The sequence below is a fragment of the Vulpes vulpes genome, chromosome 10 (assembly GCF_048418805.1).
Source record: "Vulpes vulpes isolate BD-2025 chromosome 10, VulVul3, whole genome shotgun sequence".
Taxonomy (NCBI): Eukaryota; Metazoa; Chordata; class Mammalia; order Carnivora; family Canidae; genus Vulpes; species Vulpes vulpes.
In genome coordinates, this window is record NC_132789.1 from 25478807 (window position 1) to 25503618 (window position 24812).

Genomic DNA, 24812 nt, shown 5'->3' on the forward strand with positions numbered 1-24812 from the left:
AGAGAAAGCTTAAATCCACATTCAAAGTAAGAATTTATAGCAATTTTACCTGCTAGTCTCTCCAGTTCTTCATGTGGTGTTGACCCAAGACTGCTGGATCGGCTTCCTGATCGGCTCGGATTAGAGAACCATCTACTGAACCGACTTGCAGAGACTGATCCTTCTCCCAAAACATCTTCTATCATCTAAAGGGAAAGACAAAAGGAGCTAAGATGATGGTTTCTAGGTGAAAAGGACAACAAGATTCAAATTTTAAAAAAAGGTCACTTACTTTGAAACTTCCTTTGGTGCTGCTGACCTGAAGGTAAACACCCGCAGAATTTATGATTTTCAACATCTTTAATTTTTCTTCCCCTCCAGGGTCATTTCTGAGTAACCCAAAGGTGGGCATTACTGACCATATACTTTCTAAGCATATAATGAAAAACCTCTGTGTCACAGAGTATGTTCGGCTTTTTATCCTTTGCCTCATTAGAAAGTCCATGAACTACTTAATGTTCTCAGAGGATATAGTTTCAAAATCAAAATCAGCACCACAGTAAAGCATTCCACTGCCAAGCTGATTAGTGGCCTTCAACTAAATATCAAGTATGGAGAGATGATGAAAGAAAGCCCTTGCTTCAAACTTCAACTTTCTCAAGGTTGTGATGAACATGATAAAATTCAATGGTGAGAATTTCAGAAACTAAAAAGTAAAGCACACAGAGATCGTAATTCCAGTCAAAGTTCTGAAAGTGTCAGAATGTGAAAGATGAACTTTAACTGATCTCTAATATTTGTTTGAACTTAACAGGGAGCTTGCAGGTATTTGTTTTCTTTTAAATCCAACCTCAATAGTTTTCAGTTTGGTAAGGATAATTAATTGATGTGCTATGATCAGAAATAATTTCAACACTATTTCATAATAGTTATTTCCATGATCGATCCTTAAAAACTAGATCGATGCATTAAAAGGTGTATTTCAATTCTATTCTATCACAAATCCAGTTACATATCTAAATTGATCTTATGCAGTGTTCTTATCAATATTTAGAAAAGACAAAATAAAACAAATGTTAGTACAAAAAAATGAGGCATATCCTAACAGGCATAAACTTTCATTTTTATACCAATGATAAGCAGAAAATAAGTTTTCCTCCAAACTCGTACATAGGTGGCAAAGTTAGCAACTGTTTTATTTTTTATTTTATTTTATTTTATTTTATTTTATTTTATTTTATTTTATTTTAGCAACTGTTTTATCTAAAGACTGGAACCCACAATTTCCGGTCAAAATTCAGCAACAGGTTAAATTATTTTATTCTCATATGAATTTTCTCATAATGTACCCAAAGTAAGCCATGAAATACTTTTCTTGAACACAAGAATAAGAGATTTTAATCCATGACACTAATTCATTACTTGTGGTACTTCTATTTCCTGAGGTATTATTCAGTTTCAATTGTTCACTTGTAGACTCACACACCTTAAATAATGCTGACCTTCCAGTGTACTACTTTTATCATAATTAAAATATAAGAAGCATTACTAGCAAGTGTTTTACTGTGAAAAATTGAGAATTGTACCTAAAACATAACAACCTTAGGGATAAATAGGAATTATTTTAAAACTAAAAGCTATAGCCATGAAGAAGGTTTTAGCGTTGAAAAGAATTTGGAATTTTACAAATAGCAACAATATCTCTTTGCATTTTAATCCTTTTATTTCCTCTGATCATAGTGTATATGAAAAAAGTTAGAAGATACACAAAAAGAATGTGAATATAAAGTATCTGGACATTTTCTAAAGATATGAGAGTAAGTGTTGAGAAAGTCATTTCCATATTCTGATCAGTGACCAACTTTGTTCCTGTTAGAGCTGTTCTATTATAAGCTACAATATAAACAGTAAAAACAAAGTTACTCTTACACACATATATTGGAAATGCCAATTTCAAAAGGCTAAAGTGTTTTAAGCCCCAAAGAAATCCTAAAAAGTATTTATCTAGTCAGTCATTTTTGCCACACAGCAAAGGGATGATCTACCAGCAGTTAGGTTTCCTGTACCTTGGCTTGGTACAGAAAATGGAGGGGAGGACCTGCTGCTCTGACTTCCTTGGTCAAGACATCCTCTGCAAATGTGTTGTCAGCAGCCATCAGTTAGTCAAGAAAAGGAGCCTTATGAACTGTAATCTGGTATGTTTAAACTGTTCTTTCTACATTTTTAAATAACATTTTAAGGTAACTTATAACTGTTAGCCTGCTCCTTCAAACAAGGTCACTCAGACAAGCCATATTTTATGATTCATATTCTGTCAAACAGATACTATATTTTCTCTCAATTATTAGGTTTTACTGATCAGTGTTCTTCTAGTACCTTCCACTTTCTTTGTGTGTGTACCTTCCACTTTTATGGAAATGTCTACAGTTTTGTATTTGTTTCACTCTAGTTTGATTTTTGGGATTTGTAAAAATGTACTTAAGGCTATACATTTTCTTCTGAGCATACTTTTGATTACGCCGCCAGGATTTTTCTACGCCATGGTCTTTGTTCATCACTCTAAACAGTTTACGATTTCCACTTTCATTTCCTTTTTCTTCGTTCAACATAATAAGCACCTGTTATATGTCAGGCACTGTAATAAGACTCGTATCCTATCTAAAATAAACTTATTTTTAATTATTTAACGAAAATTACTTGCACATGTAATCCAAATGTTCAGTTTGAGATTTTTATGACTTTCAACTTCTAATGTGTAGTTATGCCAATAAACATAACCTAAAATATAATCTGTTTTTATCTATTAATACCTAACACTGGCGGAGCTTACTGAGTACCATGTACTATTTCAAACACTTTATATAATATTTGTTAAGTGATACTCAAATCCTATCTAGTTCTTACTTTTCTTAATTGGTCATTTACTGAGCATAGTATTAGAGTTAACAGCACATTCAAGGGCATTTGTTTTTAACTGATCCCAGTTTAGCTTTTAAGTGAATCATAGAATATATACCTTAATGAGCAGGACCTTCATGAGAAACATGGAGACCTCCTAACCTAGTATCAACTATTGCTCAAGCTTTAGCCAAATTTTGGTTGAGGGTGAGGGCCAGAAGATAAGATACTGTGAAGCTCCTATACCTCCTTTGATGCTTTAGTGGCAGTATAGTTATGAGGAATTAAAAACAAAGATCCTTAACTGAAACTGCATGAATCAAAATTCAGTATCTACAACCGACTAGGTTGTGTGACTTTGGCAAGTTATTTAAGCTTCTGTGCCTGTTTCCGCATCTGCAAAATGGAAACAGTAACCTAATTTACAAGGGTTTGTGAGGATTAGATGACATTATTATATGTAAAGCCTAAAGCAATCAGCACTCTATGCATGTTACCTATTATTTAAAGTTTGGTTTTGAATTCTTCCTCTATGTAGGCACATGGGTTAAGTCTCAGAGGTGCTCACATTTGGAGCTAAGAAGAGGCTTATAAATTCTGACCTTTTCCTGGGAAAACTTCACCTGAGAGAGTGAAGGGGAAAAATAAGTGACTAATGTCCCCTCAAAAGCAAAGAATTTTCCACCAAGGAAACTAAGCTTCTGTCTAAATGCAACCCTTCTGCTCCCGGTGAGCCAAAGGACTATTACTGACCAGCTGACCATAAGTGAGATATCTGGCTAGGGAGCCTTACAGCTAACATTGCTGCTAGAACTTAAGGAACAGAACCAACCACACAGCTGTCAGTTGATTTAGAGCCACATTGCACAAGCTCCTGAAGGATGCTCTAGACAAATGTACTCTTGGACAATATGGAGACAAGTTCAGAGAGTCAAAGTAAATGCTTAGAACTTTATAGCAATTTGGCACTGCCATGACTTTTGTATTTTATACTAAAGTATAGGTTCTCATGGACTGGAAATATAACTTGTGTCTCTCATCACAGAGTATTTCAAATGCTGCCCTAGAACTCACCTATAACCCTATTCCTAGCAGTGCTATGTTGTGTCTGCTCTCCTATGCTACGTGGCCATCTTTTGGGGACTGGGGCCACAAATGACAAAGGAGACGAGCCAATATTATTTTGTTGTGTCATGCCCCGTTCTCTCTGCTCATGCAATAATCAAACAAGGAGCTGCTACAGTTAAGACGAAGAGTCATTTAAATTCCACGAACCACCAATTTTAAAGGACTGTCAAATGTATTTGCTGTAATTGGTATTGTAATTGGGACCTCTATAACAGAGATGCTTTTTGGACAAATGTGGGTTTTTTGTTTTTTAAAGGGGGAGAGAGAGATGGGGAGGGGGCAGAGAGGGTATCTTAAGCAGGTTCCATGCCCAGTGTGGAGCCCCTTGTGGAGCTCAATCTCACAACCCTGAGATCATGACCTGAGCTAAAATCAAGAGTCTGATGCTTAACTGACTGAGCCATGCAGGTGCCCCAAATGTCTCCAAAAATTGTTTCATCACGATTCTATGCATTCTTTCAACAACCACAGAACAATCTCATTTCTGTATGCACAGGTCAGAGTTCTAGCTTTTCTACAACTTGTTGAGGCCACAGTAATCCCTAAGGACCAAAGAGAATATAGGCGCAAGGGCAGGTAGCAAGTGAAGATTTGGAATGTCTTACTGTTTCTACTTTGAAAGTGGAGAAAAGACTGGACCTTCACACTTTAACAGCAACACTGATAGTATTCCAAGGTATTTTTCACTAAAGGTTTTCAGAACCATCACACCACAAAGTTACCACTTAACTAGTCAACCTTACCCAAGGAATGCAGATCAGCATGATGCTAATCACCAGTTATAAAAATCCATCTCCACAGCAAGTCTTTATAACAAATACTTAACTACTTAAAAATAAAAGCAGATGATGTTCTTCACATCTGAAGAATTCTTAGTCCAACGCTACCAGCCTAGAAAAAGAGGTAACTGGTACAGAATTCTCACTTGGTCATTGCCACTAGGCCTCTCAAAGCCACGAAAACTCAAATGATACTTAGGAATAAAAGCCAAAATTCCCCAAATATCTAGCAAAACAATACTTTAAAAAGATACTTAATACTCAGGTCAAATTTAACCATAGTTGCTCCACCTCGTTTGTTAAGTGTGCTGCTACACTCACCGAAGCCAAGCCTGGCACTTTATCAAGGTTAAAGAACTCATTAAAGTCAAATTCTCCTGGGGACTGCTCAGGCAAGACGGCATCCCTTGGCACTTCCTGATCAGCAGCAGGCTCCTGTGCAAGGATGACCTCCACCTCATCCTCTTCGGCCACTCCTCCATTGCACTCGACTATGCCTGAAAGCAAAACCAGGACAAAAATAGTCTGATCAAGTGAACCGCTCTAGACTTATTGTGTGGCCTCAGCCATCATCACATGTGCAAAAGAGCCACAGACAACTTTAAAAGCAGACCTCGTGTGCCAATACAGCATGCAACAGCACGATTCCTTTCCTATGGCTAGGGGAGGAAAAAAGCCTTAATAACAAGCCAGAATGCCAGCACAGTGCAAGAAAGATGATGCACATTCTTTTTCTAATGGGATTTTTTTTTTTTAAAGATAGTTTCTGCAAGTTTCTTACTGCGTAAAAATGGAACCAAATTAATTTGCCCTTGCCTTCATCTGTGTATCTGCATTATCAATCTCAATCAGGGTTTGGCAATCTAAGGTATTCATGTGAAATCTAGCATGAGGGCAATTTTCACTTGCCTTTAGGTTGGCTGTAGCTCATACTTCAAGGCAAAGCTTCTGGGAAACCTGACCTGCCTATTCGTTTTTACCATGCCCAGAAAAATTAATCACTGCCTTCTTTATAACCTTTATGTTGTCTCTCAGAGTACGTTGTCTCTCTGAAGACAGGTAATCTGCTCTAATCAGTTTTGTTTTACTCTGTAGTGCCTGGTAAATTTAAAACCAAGTATCATTCACAGTTACTGTTAGGATATGAAGGTAGGGTGTAAGTGAAGCTACCAAGTGTTAACATTTAGGGAATCTAAGATCTTCGTTTTATCAGGAATATGGGCAAAAGGCAAAATCCTTGGGATAAAAAATGTTTTTCTTTCAAATAAATGCACTGCAAGATACTAGACTTTTTGATTTGAAGAACAGAACTCCCAAAGTCTCACCCTGCAAAACCATCTATGTAAGAGCGGCCTGTAGTTTCAAGATCTACAACAGATATGAAAGACCTTCGTGGTGGCAGAGGGGAGGGAAGGGAAGGATTGCCATCTCCCGGGCCCATCCCTTCTTAAAAGTCCCCAGTAGTTACCTCAGTCTCGTTATTAATCAGACCAAGAGATGCTAAATGCTATCAGTTGCTTTCATTCTAGTAATGCTTCAAAAGCTAGACAGCAAAACAGGAGACTAGGACTAAAGGGCTGGTCTCAATACCAGCCAAATGGCAGAAACTTCAACCCTAAGATGGCATCGATACCGTTCTACACCATGCCGTGTGTATTAAGGCAGCACCATTCCTCCACAGGGGCAGCTGCCACTTAACTACCCTGAGCCTTCTGGAGCCTAGGGCAACCAGTAAGACAAACTTTGTAAGCCACAGACAAGGCAATCAGCAGTCTCTCCATTGGGTTAGCACATGCTTACTGCCAAATAGAAGCAGATACTATTCCTTAAAGACTGACATTTATTTTTATTTATTTATTTTTTAAATAATAAATTTTTTATTGGTGTTCAATTTGCCAACATACAGAATAACACCCAGTGCTCATCCTGTCAAGTGCCCCCCTCAGTGCCTGTCACCCATTCACCCCCACCCCCCACCCTCCCCTCCCCTTCCACCACCCCTAGTTCGTTTCCCAGAGTTAGGAGTCTTTATGTTCTGTCTCCCTTTCTGATATTTACTACCCATTTCTTCTCCCTTCCCTTCTATTCCTTTTCACTATTATTTATATTCCCCAAATGAATGAGAACATATAATGTTTGTCCTTCTCCGATTGACTTATTTCACTCAGCATAATACCCTCCAGTTCCATCCACGTTGAAGCAAATGATGGGTATTTGTCATTTCTAATGGCTGAGTAAAGACTGACATTTAAACTAAAATGACTGCTTTCGTGGAGATAGTAGCCTCACTTTACAAAGAAACAGAGTCCTGGAAAAATGAACATTTCAATAGCCTGATCAATGCCCAGTGTGTATTCTTGTCCACTCGAACACTGTTTCTCCCTGACCCACTTTACCTGGCAGAAGCTGCCTGCCTACCTTAGACTAATGAGGAACATTTTGCTGCAGTTTTGGGTCCCAACTTAAGAATGAAGGGTGGAAATGAGGGTCTGTATTTGGCTCATACATTTGCAAAAGAAACTTTAATATATCTTCTATTCCTCTTATTTTGTGTTGATGTGGAACATCTCAACAGATAAATAGCTTTTGCAAGGTGTAGCAGTGTTCTATATGCAATTTTATGCCACTGTCAAGCTCTGGAAAGCAGATGGGGGCCTGTCAACTGAGAATGGGTCTAAGTTGGTAGGGATGTGTACTGGCAGACAAACACAACTGGCCATTTATGATAATACACTCAAAAGGCAGAGACCCAGGAAAGAGAACTAAGGGGAAGTTTATCATGTTCAGAAGGCCCACATACCTTCATTAGAGAGAACACAATTTTTTTTTTTTTTTTAAAGACCGAAAACATGCAAGCTGTGCAAGGAGGGGCAAAGGGAGAGAGAGAATGTTAAGCAGGCTCCATGCCCAACACAGGGCATGATTTCACAACCCTGAGATTATGACCTCAGCCAAAAGTCAAGAGTCAGACACTTAACTGACTGAGCCACCTAGGCACTCCTAAAATGTTCTTTTCAATCAATGGAGGGTTTTAACCATTTCTGACTTCTTTTTTTCCCCTGGTTACATGTGTTAGTGCATATTCAAATTGTTTTATTACCATTTATACATCACCTAGCACTGGGCCCCATGTAGAGTGAGTAGTTCATTACACATCGGTCTTAAAATCATACAGGAAAGGAATAGGTTTGCTTTGTTTACTGCTATACTCTCAGCACTAGGATGTACCTGCAGAGAATGGCTACATAAAAAAATTCCACAGAGGGGTGCTTGGGTAGTTCAGTAGGTTAAGCGTCTAATGCTTTGATTTTGGCTTAGGTCATGATCTTGGGGTTGTGAGATCAAGCCCTGAGTTGGGCTCCATGCTTGGCGGGGTGTCTACTTGAGATTCTCTGACTCTGCCCCTTGTCCTGGCCCCACTCGCTCTTAAAAAAAAAAAAAAAAAATCCATTGGAAGTTAGAATACAGATACAAAAATGGACTAAAAGGCACTCATCCCCCCCTCCCTTTCATTCTTGTAGCCAAGATGAAATAATGGGATACTGGTTTATCCTAAATACACTAGCTAAAACAGCCTGTGGACTGTCTGCAATTAACTATTGGGGTGAGTGAGCTAGGGCCCCTGGATTTCACTTGAGACTCTGCCATGAAATCCATGTGACAGGGTCTTAGGTTGTCCCCTCTTTCCAGGTCTGTCTCTGTGTGTATAAGATAAGGAGGGGACATTATCACACCATTTGGCTCATCCACTTGTTGATATAATATGAATGGGTGAAATTTAGATTACACCTCAGTTGAGAAAAACATGTGCTTTTCCCTCACATACCCAGCAGCAGCCTTATCTTTATCATTATGTGAAAGACTAATGCTTGGCTGGTACTGCTTTAGCCTGAGAATGACACAAAGGCATGTCTCAAATGCTATTTAAGAGAAATATCTCGCAAGTTACCCATCACTCTTCTGCACCACCCCAGGGAACAATGTGTAACAGCATAAAGATAATGATGATGTCTATTGTGTCTTAAAGATACTAAAAGAAAAGAAAAAAAAAAAAAAAAAAGCAAGTGATTTCTCTCTTTTCCCTAAATAAATTCCACTAGCTCACTTTCTGCTTAAATATATTTTAGCCTCATAATTTTAAGGTGGCACTGATTAAACACTTATATTAAAACAGTTTTCTACTTTTGTTGACTAGTATCAGCCAAAAGGTGTTTTCCAACTAAATCTGAAAGCTGAAGAGAACTAGAATTTACTCAAGAAGTGCCCACAAGAAACTAAGCTCTCATGTTCACATCTGAACTTTAATGCTAAGAGTAACCCTTGAAATTATGAAGTAGACACTATCTTCACCTTACAAAGAACCAAGCCCCCTATCAAGAGTTTTAGCAAAGATTATACATTTGGTAAGCAGAACTCCAATACTCAAACTCACGCTAGCCAGCCTGGCTCTTCACTACCACTTCTCAGGATCATCAGCCCAAGACTGGCCACCCTAAAGCCAGGCTACTGCCCTGAAAATGAGTAGTGGGCCCCCAGCTCTGTATCAGGCACCTCTCACATAGTAGCTCTGGCTTTTTCAGTTTGATAAGGAGATATCCCACCACATCTCATAGCTAACGGAGTCTAGAAGCCAAGTCACAAACAACACATGTAGGAAGGTCTAAAACCACGGTGAAGAAGGTGGGCTCTGAAGTACAAAAGGACTTGTTCAACTCCCAACTTGACTAATTACTTCCTCAGTGTCCACAGACAAGTCCCTCAAGCCTCTTGCGTCTCCATTCACTCAACCAAAGTACCTGCCTCACAGGGCTGTTAGAAGGATTATACAGCCAAAACACTTAGCACTGTGCCCAGTTCTCAATTAATGAGACTCCTTCACTATTTCTACCACTTTTCTGATGTCTAGGGAACCCTTTTGTGTACACAGTGCTCTTACAGGGCAACGTGAGACTTCTCTGTTTAGCACTGCAGGCAGAACAAGTTGAGGATGTAATACACACCTAGTAAATTCACCTGACACTTCCTAGCAATTGGTACAGTTATTCCTAAGTGCATAATTAAGACAATTATAAGCACATCTCATTTTAGAAGAGTAAGCTTCCCTCTCAAAGTTTTTGCTTACCTTCCTTCACGGAGGCCGTCCTTCGCCTTGTTCTCTTTCTCCCCTTGTGATCTTCTTCCAGTATCTTATCATCAAAGCCAGTCAGCTCAATGGTTTCAGATTGACTTGTGGGTCCAGCTGAGAACCATTCTGGTTCTTCTTCTGTGTAGGAATCATTTCTTCTTCGCTCACCAAAGACACGCTTACTATCCCCAAACTCCCTCTGGAAAAGTACACAATGCAAGATAAAAAAACAGGTTCTACTTAAGGCGTTTCGACCTGAGTTAAGGTCTTGATGTGTTAGGTAATGGTCAATTGATACTGCGATTGATACTGCAGATACTATGCTGCAGACATGGAGCCCCTCCCTGCCCCCAGCACTCTGAGCCTCTTTATCTGGCTTAAGAATGGGCTGTGTTCATCTGGCATCTCAAAATAACCTGCTAGAAATGAAGTGCATATGAAGTCCCTAAGCACATGTGGGGTGAAAAGATCTAGAAGACAAACCCTGAATCGCTTGTCCTTATAGTCCCTCTCTCGGTCTCTGTCTCTTAAGTCCCGCAGCTCCTTATCACTAAGACGGTGATCCTTCTCAAAGGTCCGAGCAGAGATTATCCTCCCACTGCCAATCCTTCGTCCGCCAAGCAGGCGAAGCCCATCATTTTCTTTTTCCAACGGGCTTCCTGAGTGCCGGGAACTAACAGCAGCCGTCACGTGGCAGCCCCCTCCAAAGCTTCGTCTTTGTGGGCTGAGAACAACATCTAAGTCATCTTCTTTCACGCGCTCTCGTGGATCTGGAAAAACACCAGAAAGAGAAAGTTAAGCAAACCAGCAGGGTACTTTTCCTTTCTTGGTAGTATGTCCATGATTAGTGGTGATGAGGGTTTTGGAAGAGTCACCACTGAAACAGGTACAGAATAATGTGCATATTTAAGTAAGACTGAGTCTTTTGCTTTTTCTCTCTGGAGCAATAAATGTACTTCATAATAAATGATTTTTCCATGATTGGTCTCCATAATCCCTTTATTTTTGACTAAGGCCTTATCTACATAATTACTAGAAAAATAATTTGCCAATTATAGTTGGTGTATTTGGAAAAAATAACTACCTAAAAAGCTGAAGTGTTTCTTCAAAAAATGGTATTTAACAAGTGGATATCCACATGTAAGAAAATGAACTTGAGGAGTGCCTGGGTGGCTCAGTGTTTGAGTGTCTGCCTTTGGCTCAGGTTGTGATCCTGGGGTCCTGGGATTGAGTCCCACACATCAGGCTCCCCACAAGGAGCTTGATTACCCTCCGCCTCTCTGTGTCTCTCATGAATAAATAAATAAAATCTTAAAAAAAAAAAAAAAGAACTTGAATTGATACCTGGTACCACATACAAAATGCAAAATAGATCATAGATCTAAATGATATAAAACTTCTAGAAGAAAATAAAGGAGGAAATCTTTGTGTCACTGGGTTAAGCAGAGTTTTCTTAGGCACAACACCATGACCACAATCTATTAAATGAAAAACTGGGCTTGATCAAAATTTAAAACTTCTGTTCTTTAAAAGCAAAATAAGATCTTTCAAGGATTTTATCTGACAGAGAGAGAGACAGAGAGAGAGAGAGAGACAGAAACAGAGCAAGCGCGTGCACGTGCATGCATAAAGAAGGGAAATAGTAGAGGGAGAAAGAGAAGCAGACTCTGCTGAGCAGGGAATGTCATGCAGGGCTCCATCCTTGTACCCTGAGATCATTCATGACCTGAGCCATAGGCAGATGCTTAAATGACTGAGCACCCAGGTGCCCCTGAAAGATACTCTTCTAAGAATGCAAAAACAAGCCATAGACTGGAAGAAAATATTTCAAAGTATATCTGATAAAGGAAGGACCTGTATCAGGTACATATAAAAACTCTTCAAAATTAAAAACACAATCAGATTAAAAAATGGACAGGGACACTTGGTTGGCTCAACGGTTGAGCATCTGCATTTGGCTTAGGTTGTGATCCCGGAATCATGGGATTGATCAAGCTCCCCATGGGAAGCCTGCTTCTCCCTCTGCTATGTCTCTGCCTTTCTGTGTCTCTCTTGAATAAATAAAATCTTTTTAACAAAAATAAAAAGTGGACAAATGCTTTGAACAGAGACTAGAGGATATATGGATGGCAAATAGGCATAAAAAAAGATACTCAACATTATTAGCCATTAGGGAAATGCAAATTAAACCATGATACTATTACACATCTAATAGACTGGCTAAAATCTCAAAGACTGATCATTCCAAGTGGTGACAAGGATGCAGAATGAGTGAACCTTCATACATTGTTCATACATTGCTGGTGGAAATGTAAAGTGGTATAACCATGTTGGAAAACAGCTTGGCAGTTTCTCAAAATGTTAAACATACATTTACTATAGGACTCAGCCATTCTACCCTTAGGTATTAACTCAAGAGAAAAGAAAGTATACGCCCATATAGAGACTTATACATGAATGTTCATAGTAGTTTCGGTTAATAGTCAAAAGCTAGAAACAGGGATCCCTGGGTGGTGCAGCGGTTTAGCACCTGCCTTTGGCCCAGGGCGCGATCCTGGAGACCCGGGATCGAGTCCCACGTCGGGCTCCCGGTGCATGGAGCCTGCTTCTCCCTCTGCCTGTGTCTCTGCCTCTCTCTCTTTCTCTCTCTCTCTCTGTGACTATCATAAATAAATAAAAATTAAAAAAAAAAAAAAGCTAGAAACAACCCAAATGTCCATTAACAGGATACATGGATAACCCATGGCAAATTCATAAAACGGACTACTACTAGGCAATAAAAAGGAACTATTTATACAACCAACATCATGACCAAATCTTAAAACTACTGAGTGAAAGAAGCCACCCAAAGGGTGCACACTGTAGGATTCCACTTATACTGAATTCTAGTAAATGTAAACTAATTTGTAGCGATAGAAGGCAAATCAGTGCTTGCCTGCCGGCAAATGGGTGTGTGTATGTGGGGGTGGGGGGGGGAGTATGAAGAGGGATTCAGAGGTACCAGGGAACTTTTGGGGGTGATGGAAAAGCTTATTACTTTGATCATGGTAATGGTTTCAGAGGTGTATACATCTATCAAAACATCAAATGGTACACATTATGTGCAGTCTATTGTCAATTATACTTCAATAAAGATATGAGAAAATCAAACCTGTCACCACACAAAAATCTTTCCTAGAAAAACCAGAAAACTGAAGTCCAAGTGAGAAAACTCCTTCAAACTTTTCACCAGAAACAGTAACTAAAATGGTATGTACTTTTCCAGAATTTTCACACCATGTCTCCATGTTTTCCAAAAACAAGACACAGTATGGGCGAGTTCTTAATTTACAGCTGAACAACTTAATATTTCTACATTTGGACATACCAAAGTCTACGTAACCCATTTCTACCCCTAGACATTGAGTTTGCTTACTAGTTTTCATCATTTAATAAAATCTCTGTGCACATCTTTAATGATTCTAAAATAAATTCTCTGCTCGAGGGATATCACTGTACTAAGTGTACTGTAAGATTGTATAGAAGGATCTTCTATCTCAAACTAGAGTCACACCTATCTTCTTTGCCCAGTTCCAAATTTGTTTTATAATGGGTTTTCCTCTTATCTCAAAAAAAGTTCTTGCAATAAGTTCCTTGACTAACTTCTATACTGCTAGTCCTCCACTTCACATTTCTGTATCTCTCTCTCTCTCTCTTTTTTTTTTTTTTTTTTAAGATTTTTACTTGACACAGAGAGAGGAAGACAGCACACATGGGCACACACAAGTTAAGTGGGCAGAGAAGCAAAGGGAGAGGGAGAAGCAGGCTCCCAGCTGAGCAGAGAGCCTGATGTGAGGCTCAATCCCAGGACCCTGGCATTATGACCTGAGCTGAAGGCAGACAACTGACTGAGCCACCGAGGCACCCCTCTTTTCTGGCTGAAATGGGTAAAAGTATGGAAAACCAAATTTTAGCCCAGTTTCAAACCATATCCAAACCATGTATTCAGACCATAATCCACTATTAAGAATTGTTATTTATTTATTTTTAAAGATTTTTTATTTATTCATGAGAGGCAGAGAGAGAGAGAGAGAGAGGCGCACAGAGACACAGGCAGAGAGAGAGAGAGAGAGAGAGAGAGAGAGAGAGAGAGAGAGAGGGAGGCAGAGACACAGGCAGAGGGAGAAACAGGCTCCCTGCAGGGAGCCCGACGTGGGACTCGATCCCGGGTCTCCAGGATCATGCCCTGGGCCGAAGGCGGAGGTAAACCGCTGAGTCACCGGGGCTGCCCAAGAATTGTTAGATTTATACCAGAGAACTAGTTTCACAGATGAGACTAAGCATAACTGGATTTCTAGCACAGCCTTATGCTCACTACCATGCTCCCTTATCATATTCTTACTCCGTTTCCGCTATCAATGAGGGACAGCACTACTTTTAATTCCAAAGCATACAGTCTAATGCAATCTACTTGCCACTGCTCTATAGAGGAAAGCTGATGTTTCTCTACATAGCAGGTTGATAAATCAGTTTCCTGATAATGACATTTTCTCTGAATGTCATTTCTCTGATAAAACTCTCAGCGAAGAACGAAACCAGTGGCAAAGAAATCTGCAATTCCAAAACTGGTCTCCGACTTGACTTTGCTCTCTAAAACCGCTGCCCCAACTTCTACCTCTCACCTGCTATCCTGCGCACAAGAGAAGGCCGCTCTGCATCCAACTCTTTCTTCAGACTTTCCACTGGCGAGTTCCGCCCTGAAGCTGGGTAGAGAGAGGCATGCCACTTTTCAGGGTCCCAGACACCATCACTACAAATCAAAAGGTACCAAAAGTTAGCACTTGCACCCAGGAACTACATACGTGGTCTAATTCCTAAATTTCTTTATTTTTATTTTTATTTTTTTCCTAAATTTCTTTAGGTAGTAAGTTATGGAAACCACTTTCCAATATAACACTTGTGGTTGCCATCAGAATGGTTAGTTCTTTTAAGATGAAAACAAAAAGCTACAGACAGTCCCTGACGTACAGTGGTTTAACTCAAGACGGTTCTACCTTGCAAAGGTACACAGTCAGTAGAAACCGTATTTTGTTTTTTTGTTTTTGAAAATGTGCTTTGGGGGATCCCTGGGTGGCTCAGCGGTTTAGCGCCTGCCTTTGGCCCAGGGCACGATCCTGGAGTCCTGGGATCGAGTCCCACGTCGGGCTCCCGGCATGGAGCCTACTTCTCCCTCCTCCTGTGTCTTTGCCTCTATCATAAATAAATAAATCTTAAAAAAAAAAAAAAAAAGAAAAGAAAATGTGCTTTGAATTTTGAAAGTTTGATCTTTTCCCAGGCTACCAACATCTGATACAATAACCTCTCGTGATGCTGCACAATGGCTGTGAGCTATAGCTCCCAATCGGCCACTGAAAACACAAGGGTAAACCACACCATTCTGTACCCAACTATTCTGTGTTTTACTTTCAATACAGTATTCAGTAAGTTATAAGATATTCAACACTGTATTATAAAATAGGCTTTGTGTTAGGGTGATTTTGCCCAACAGTAGGCTAGTCTAAGTGTTCTGAGCACTTTTAAGATAGCTAGGGTAAGCTATGATGTTCAACAGGCCAGATGTATTAAATGCATTTTTGACTAAATATTTTCAACTTATGATGGGTTTACTGGAACATACCCTACCGTATGCTGAGGAAGATCTGTATTAATCCAATAATATTTTGTTGTTTTTCATACAACACCAATAGTCAAAGGTGAGTCTGTGGTTTGTGTATGAATGAAACATGAGACCACAAACCCTGGGGTGCATGGGGAGTATAGTAACCATGCCTGTCCTACATAAAGAAGATGCTCCATGAATACTGGCTAGGTTACTGAAGAAAAAAAAAAAACAGTTGACTGAAGATTAGTATACAGGAGGGAGAAAAAGCTCTCACTTGAAGTAGCTCCTGGAATGCTTGATGTTTTACTTTTCCAGAATTTCTATGCATAGTCTGTTTTTCCCCACAGGCAGAACAGACAGCACTCAAGAACATAAAAATGTGTGATACGGGTTCTATTTTGTTACTCCCTAATGATAAGGTGGCAGAGTGCGCAGAGCAGAAGTTCTAGAGTCCGAAGATCTGAGATGGAATTCTAGTTTTGCCGTCACCACCAGGGACATCCTGGACAAGTTAATAAGCTAAGTCCTTGAACTCTTCTTTTGAAAGGACTTCACAACCCCCAGATCAGATCAGGCTGTGCTAAACACTATTAGAGTACTCTGTACTTGTCCTTCACAGCCTGTAATGATGAACTCTTGAGTATTTGTATCCTTCCACAGACCAATGCTCCATTAAGGCAGTATTTGATAGCATGTGACACAGTATTTGCCACAAAGCAGCAGGTACTGACTAAACATTTTTTAGGATTTTATTTATTTATGAAAAACAGAGAGATAGAGACACAACACAGGCAGAGGGAAAAGCAGGCTCCATGCAGGAAGCCCGATGCGGGACTCGACCCTGGGGCTCTGGGACCATGCCCTGATCCAAACACAGATGCTGAACCGCTGAGCCATCCAGGCATCCCTACCGACTAAACATATCTTGAATAACTGAGTCAACCTCTCAATCTCAAACTCCTCACAATAAAGGAGATATTACCCATCTTCTGGTGTGGTTGTAAGGATTACCTGGAATTTAAGAATCAAATTTTAATTCTGAGAAGAGAAATACTGGGATGGGAAGCTCTTTCCTCTTTCTTATTTTTCATTACTATTAATAGCATGTCTCCATTTCAGAATAAAAGTGGATATGTGTACCCTAATAAATTTTATTTTATGCCAAGAAGAAATAGTTGTTTTTTTTTTTTTTTAAGAAGAAATAGTTGTAACAAGAAAATTCAACTTGAGGCATAAAAAAGATGGACAGTTTTATGAAAAATAACCAAAAAACTCCCAGCTTATCTGAGACTCATGAAAAAATCCTAACCAACTGGAACAGCCATTATTCAAATACCATCTTCATCAGGGGAATGAAAGTGGTGAAGAATTGAGACTTAGCAACCTTTTGAAGAGAAGATATACAAATAAAAATAGTATGTCCTATTCAGCTAAGAAATTAAATATAATACACTTTATATGTTAAAAATTTGGGCCATATGAACTATCTACCTTGATATTTAAGAAATAACCTTAAAGTCTTAAGGTGACCATAACGAGTGCAATATAGGGTTATTGTAAAGATTTTCAGACCATAATTTAGCTCTATTCTTCTCAAAACAAAGCCTTCTAACCTCTTATAAAGCAGCCCAAGATGCAAAAGAGCTAATCTGAATAGCTGAATGGGTTTTTTGGCTAGGGGTAGGGAGTGGGGTGGAGTAATGCCACAAGGCTCAGAAACCTCCTGATCAGCCAACGCAGGGCAGGCCCTTGAAGGAACCCCAAAGAACAGTGCAAATACTACTACCGCCAGCAGAGACCCCGAAGGGACTCCTCTGTTTTTGACTATGTGCCTGAAGGGACTCCTGTGTTCAAGTCTTAATCCTCCTTTTTGACTATGTGCCTCTGACCAACTTCTTTTCTTTTTTTTTTTTTAAGATTTTATTTATTTATTTATTTATTTATTTACTTACTTACTTACTTACTTATTCATGAGAGACACAGAGAAAGAGAGAAAGGCAGAGACACAGGCAGAGGGAGAAGCAGGCTCCATGCAGGGAGCCTGACGTGGGACTCGATCCCGGGACTCCAGGATCATGCCCTGGGCTGAAGGTGGCGCTAAACCGCTGAGCCACCCGGGCTGCGCCCAACTCATTTTCCAACTTTAGTTCCATCATCAGTTCATTGAAAGGGAATTGGTTTAGTTGTCCTTAGAGTCCCATGAAGCTCAATTTTTTGAATAGTTTAAAAGCTAATTAATAATAAAACTGATGAAGACAATGCAGTAACGTGCTACTTAGTCCACAGTTTATCTGTGATGTATTTGTGCAGGAGCCCAAAGTCATTATCCCGGAAATCTCTCCACTCATCATTCCAACAAAAAGCTCCAAAACAATTCCTAAATTACCAAGTTTGGTGTAACAAGAAGTTGGACTAGAAGGAGCATACCCCTCCCCCTGCCCCCATACCTGTCATATTTTTCAGAGAGGCATGATGGTCTTTGTTTGGAATGAGGGCGTTCTTTTATATCCAAGAGCTCCTCCTACAAAGAGAAACCAAATGGTAATTTTGAAAAATATTTCTCATGCCATATATTTTCAACTTATATTTGTTGTCAGTAATGACTGGACTATCTTAAGCATGTTACATGGTTCTTATTTATTTATACTTTGACTTAGTCCAGAATTTTTGATTCTTACAAGAAGCACCTCAGGCAGAATTGGGAAATAACTTCATAGTGATCACTTTTTCTTGCTAAAACACAATTCTCCCATAAATTGCTTACCATCCAATAGCGTAGTTAGAGTCTACAACACTGAATGCTCATCGAGGTATAGAAGCTTCAGGCTTAAATAAAACCTCCAGTTAATCTTAATATTCTTAAATGCAATAGATGCCAATTTACAAGCAGATAGATTTTTAAATGTAAAGTTGCAAGAAAACAAAGCACCAAAAATATCCATTTACCTGTTTTGATTTGCCTGTTAACATTTTCTCCCATTTACTTCAGGATTTGGGCTCTCTATACCCTTTTTTTTTTTTTCTAAAGCCACAGGAAGAGTAAATTGTGAAAAGTCATGGTCCTTTACCCCCAAATATTTCAGTGCTTATTTCTCAAGAATGAGGGTATTCTTTCATAGTCTCTTGTCCAATTTCATGAGAGAATTAAGTTCTACAGAAAATAATTTGAGTGACTAGTTTTCCATTCTTCCAAGGATTATACTTGGCCAGTATCAGTGTAGATGCACAGAAGAGAAGCAAATCCATTACATACAACATATATCTTAGGGCATAAGGGCTTACTTTTGTAGAACCTGGTTGAGAAGGGCTACTAGTTTTATAAAATTAGTTACTAATATTACTTCTATCCTAATCTACCCCTCCAGATTCCAATTTGTCAACTGACCCAATGTCCTTTATATTGCTGTAGCCTCCAACAAAGTATCCAGTCTAGAATCAGATATTGTCATATTTCTTTGGAATATTTCTACAACTGGAATCTCTACAATTTCTTTTTTTTTTCTTTTTAAAGATTTTATTTATTTATTCATGAGAGACACAGAGAGAGAGAGGCAGAGACAGGCAGAGGGAGAAGCAGGCTCCATGCAGGGAGCCCGATGCGGGACTCGATCCCGGGTCTCCAGGATCACGCCCTGGGCTGAAGGTGGCGCCAAATCGCTAAGCCACCCGGGCTGCCCAATCTCTACAATTTCTTTCATGTTTTAGTACATTGACATTTCAAAGGATACAGCCTACTTCCCCCCCCCCCCCCCCCCCCCCCCCCCGGTTAGAGAACATTATTCATTTGCAGTTTAATGTTTCCTCATGACTACACTGAGGCTAAGCATCCACGGAATACTAACCTCAGAGATGTTGAGTCCATCTCCAAGCATCACCTCTGGACATCGATGACATCCATCTAGCTTTTAGTAGTGATGCTGATTTTGACCACATGGTCAGGTTGTTCTCCAGTTTCTCTGATGTTCAGTTACTACTTTCCTACTTGCAATTAGTGTGTGATCCGTGGGGAGACTACAAATATCTGGATCTTCATCAAAATTTCCCCTGAATTTAGCACCTAATGATGGATTTTGCCCCCAAACAATCCTGACTTCCCAATTCTAGGTCTCTCTCTCCACATTTACTAGTCAGCAGTTGGCATTTCACTGAGAGGGAAAACCAATGTATTTCCCCCCAATGTATTTACCTATTATTGACATGGGCTCACAGATTCCTAGTTTTTCCAGTGGCATCTAATTCATTCATATCCTTAATTATTTGGGGGTTTAAATTGCAAGCCTCTTCAAGGTGGTTCCTGTGTCCTCTGGACATGCCCTATCATTTTTTAAAAAGCACTTCCTCACTCTGTCTTATCTTACTCATCCTAGCCCTACTGTTAGCCATTTCTTGGAGAAATTGGAGTTCCTTTAAGTGAAGAATGATATCAGAAACCAAAGTCTGGGAACTAGATATCTTCATCTGCTTCTCAGTCCTTTGAGCAGAGCTGGGAAATACATGCAATTACCCATGCATGCATATACATATACACACATGTGTTTACACATATCAGCTCATACATGTGCATAGACACAAAAAGCCATGGCCGCCAACATGCACATGAGAAAATGCTCTGCATCACTTGCCATCAGGGAAATACAAATCAAAACCACAATGAGATACCACCTCACACCAGTGAGAATGGGGAAAATTAACAAGGCAGGAAACAACAAATGTTGGAGAGGATGCGGAGAAAAGGGAACCCTCTTACACTGTTGGTGGGAATGTGAACTGGTGCAGCCACTCTGGAAAACTGTGTGGAGGTTCCTCAAAGAGTTAAAAATAGACCTGCCCTACGACCCAGCAATTGCACTGTTGGGGATTTACCCCAAAGATTCAGATGCAATGAAACGTCGGGACACCTGCACCCCGATGTTTCTATCAGCAATGGCCACAATAGCCAAACTGTGGAAGGAGCCTCGGTGTCCATCGAAAGATGAATGGATAAAGAAGATGTGGTTTATGTATACAATGGAATATTACTCAGCAATTAGAAACGACAAATACCCACCATTTGCTTCAACGTGGATGGAACTGGAGGGTATTATGCTGAGTGAAATAAGTCAATCGGAGAAGGACAAACAGTGTATGTTCTCATTCATTTGGGGAATATAAATAATAGTGAAAGGGAATATAAAGGAAGGGAGAAGAAATGTTGGGAAATATCAGGAAGGGAGACAGAACATAAAGACTCCTAACTCGGGGAAATGAACTAGGGGTGGTGGAAGGGGGGAGGAGGGCGGGTGTTGGAGGGGAATGGGTGATGGGCACTGAGGTGGACACTTAACGGGATGAGCATTGGGTGTTTTTCTGTATGTTGGTAAATTGAACACCAATAAAAATTAATTAAAAAAAAAAAGCCATGGCCTCCTGTTATTTACATTTCAACAATTTCATAATAAAGTATAAAAGGCAATTCTCAACTCTTTAGTGCATAAAATGCTACAACTGCTGCACATAAAAGTATGTGACTGTGGTGTCTGTTTGATACCCCCATCACAGGCCTCACAGCAGAATGCTACTCTATTCCCATATCTTAGTATAAATATAAAGGAATAGATTTACTCTTAGCCTACAGGAATCATTGCACATAAGCATGCCATGAGTTTACTCAGTGTCTTTAGACATTTGAAGGATATAAATATTTTCTCTCTGATACCAAAATGCCCTAGGACCAGATGACATTTTAGTTTCAAAACAGGCATATCAATCATCTGCATTTTTTTTATCATCTGCATTTTTAAAGGATTTATGAATTATGCATTTTTAGTTGGGAAGAAATACCTAGAAAAATTTAGAAGTCTGAGATAAACAGAATTCCAAATACAAGAAAGTATCTAGAAACTGCCCAAAATTCTGAAAACAAAACAAAAAACTGTCAAATGACCTACAACCCAGAAATCACCAGTCAAGAGAGTCCAGTGAAATCTGCAGGACAAACAGTGTCAGCGGTGCAGGGTGGAGGGAGGGTAGATGGACCAACAGTAGTTATAACGATAGTAAATATTACAATACAGAAATCCTGAGGACAGGAAGGCTTAAAACATATTCCAGTAGAAACAGGAAGGACCTTGTAATATAGGAAATATTTATACATACACTACAGGAAAAAATACTGCAAAGCAATTTTCTATTAGAAGCAACCCAAAGATTATTTCAGACGAGATCGGGCGCATTCAGGGTGGTAAGGCCGTAGACCAAAGATTATTTCATATTCCCTTTTCCTTACCACCCTCAAATCCAAATATTAAACGAAGAAACCTTATTATACTATTAAACCAAGAGCAACATATTTTAACCTTAAGTATGTATACTCTCAATATATAAAAGTTACTAAATAATAAGGCTTTGTTTGAATCTTTTAACTCCCAAAGATAATAGAGAGCCCAGGTGATGGGTGTCTTCTATTACTACTACACCTGTTTGCTGAATCTAACAATTTTATTTCGGAGTCAACTGGAAAAGACTAACATTTTAACATAGCCATAAAACACGGATGACCAAATGTTCTTCTATTCATGGGGATCAAAAAAAATATTTTCACAAAGGTTAACAGTCTTACAAAAAGGGAAATGGGGAGACTAAGGAGAAATGACAATTCTATTTAATGTGGAATCCCAAATGAGATCCTGGGACAGAAAAAGAACACTAGGCAAAAACTAAGGACAGGTGAATAAAATGTGAACTTTAGTTAATAACAATGTATCAACACTACCAACTGTAACATATATCACTTATTAATAGGGAAAACTCTACTATGTTCCCATGTTTTCTACAAATCTCACACTGTTCTAAAAAAATAAAGTTTACTTCTATCTCATACTATATACAAAAATGAACTAGAAATATTTCAAAGACCTAGACATAAGAGTTCTAAGTATAAAACTCCTAGAAGAAAATGCAGGTGTAAAAAGTTCATGACCTCAGAATAGGCAATGTTTCTTAACTGGGACACTGAAAAAGCATAAGCAACCAAACGAAAAAAAAAATAGATATAGTGGACTTTTAAGTTTATGAACTTTTGTGCTTCAAGTGACTATCAAGAAAGTGAAAAGGCAACCCACAGAACAGGAAAAAATATTTACAAATCAGGGTCTGGTGTCTAGAATATGGAAAGAACGTGTACAACTCAATAAAAACACAGCAAACAACCCAATTTACAAACAGGTAAAAGATTTCAATAGATTTTTCTCCAAAGAAGGTACACAAAAATGGCCAGCAAGCACATCAAAGATATTCAAAATCATTAGTCATTAAGGAAATACAAGTCAAAACCACAGTGAGATGCCACTTCATGTGTACTAGGATGGCTATTAGAAAAAAGGGGGACTGGGTGGCTCAGTGGTTGAGCATCTGCCTTTGGCTCAGGGTGTGATCCTGGAATCCTGGGATCGAGCCCCACATTAGGTAGGCTTCCTGCATGGAACCTGCTTCCCCTGCCTATGTCTCTGCCTCTCTCTCTCTGTCTCTCATGAATAAATAAAATCTTTAAAGTAAAAAATAAAAAAAAATAAAAAAAGGGGAAAATAACAAATATAGACAAGGATGTAGAGAAAACTGGAACCCTTGTGCATTGTTAATGGGAATGTAAAACAGTATAGCTCCTGTGGAAAAACGGGCAATTTCTCAAAAAGTTAAGCACAGTTTACTCTATTACCCAGCAATTCCATTCCTAGGTATACATCAAAAGGAACTGAAAAAATTAAGTCCACACAAATGCTCATAGCAGCACTATTCACAATAGCAAAAAAAAAAAAAAAAAAAAAAAAAAAAAGAACCCTGTATGCCCATCAACTGATCAACAAAATGTGATAAACCCATACAACAGATTATTTGGCAACAAAAAGGAATAAAGTACTGATATATGCTATAATACAAATCTTGAAAACATGATGTTAAGTGAAAGAAGCCAGACAAAAAAGGCCATGTACACTACGATTCTAAACGCAAAGTTTGGAAAAGGTAAATCCCTGGAGTCCCCCTGCCAGGGGCTGGGGAAAGGGGATAACAGGAGTGACTACTAATGGGTACAGAGTTTGAGGTGATGAAAATATTCTAGAATTAGAGAATAGTAATGGTTGTATAACTTCGTAAATTTACTGACCACCACTGAATGGTACACTCTTAAAGGGGCGAATTTTATATGAACTATATCTTAATAAAAATTATTTTTTGGGGATCCCTGGGTGGCTCAGCGGTTTGGTGCCTGCCTTTGGCCCAGGGTGCGATCCTGGAGTCCCGGGATCGAGTCCCACGTTGGGCTCCCGGCATGGAGCCTGCTTCTCCTTCTGCCTGTGTCTCTGCCTCTCTCTCTCTCTCTCTCTGTCTCTATCATAAATAAATAAATCTTAAAAAAAATTTTTTTTGTTGTAATAATTATTTTTAAGTAAACTATAAGGTATTGTTACCAGAGGTTAGTATTTTATTTAATTTTTCTTACAGACTTACTGCTCTAATCATAGATTGATGAATGCTAACAACCCTCAGACAGGGGTTGCTCAGTTGGTAAAAATGTTTTTATTTTTTTTACCCTCCCATATTATTCCTGTTTTATTTGTTGACTTTATATGCTTGGCATATAGTAGATATGAATAAACATCCCAGCAATTGATTGTACAACAGACCTATAAAAGCACAGGGTAGAGGAGGTACCCAGTTGTACACACTGGCATTAACCATGCCAGCAGCACAAATGGTGCTGCCAAAGAAGTGCTAATGGCTGAAACAGCCCACCTGTTTGTAGAGGATAAAGAGCCATTTTCTTTGGTAACACACTGACAACTGGGAAAACAATAGTTCTTGAATAGTAAAAGCTGCTGGGAATAACTTTATTTTTATTTTTTATTTTTTTTTAAAGATTTTATTTATTTATTCATGAGAGATAGTGAGAGAGGTAGAGACACAGGCAGGGGGAGAAGCAGGCTCCATGCAGGGAGCCTGATGTGGGACTCGATCCCAGGACCCCAGGATCATGCCCTGGGCTGAAGGCAGGCTCTAAACCACTGAGCCACCCAGGGATCCCTGGGAATAACTTTAAACATCTAGGTAAAACTATACTTACTGTTCTTGAAAGCAGAGCTTCTTAAACCAATTTCATGGCTTCAACGAAACCATATGCAAAAAACTTGTGCATTTCTGCAGTGAGTATTCATACCTTCAAGAAATCTCCAATGGACCCCAAAGAGGGTAAGAAGCAGGGTTTTAAATGTATGTTTCTGAAATGTGG

At 39.2% G+C, this 24812-nt stretch overlaps 1 protein-coding gene across 19 annotated transcripts in view; it reads right to left on the bottom strand.

The window, feature by feature from the left end:
* The window catches only part of EIF4ENIF1 (eukaryotic translation initiation factor 4E nuclear import factor 1), a 48025-nt gene that overhangs the window by 14894 nt on the left and 8319 nt on the right, over window positions 1-24812 (bottom strand). For all 19 annotated transcript variants that reach the window (XM_072723271.1, XM_072723268.1, XM_072723278.1 and 16 more), the window contains exons 3-8: window positions 17998-18071; window positions 14571-14698; window positions 10393-10679; window positions 9907-10108; window positions 5106-5281; window positions 50-185 (exon numbers count right to left, since the gene is read on the bottom strand). In XM_072723271.1, the coding sequence (XP_072579372.1) occupies window positions 50-185; window positions 5106-5281; window positions 9907-10108; window positions 10393-10679; window positions 14571-14698; window positions 17998-18071 (1003 nt within the window). The remainder of the gene's footprint in view (window positions 1-49; window positions 186-5105; window positions 5282-9906; window positions 10109-10392; window positions 10680-14570; window positions 14699-17997; window positions 18072-24812) is intronic.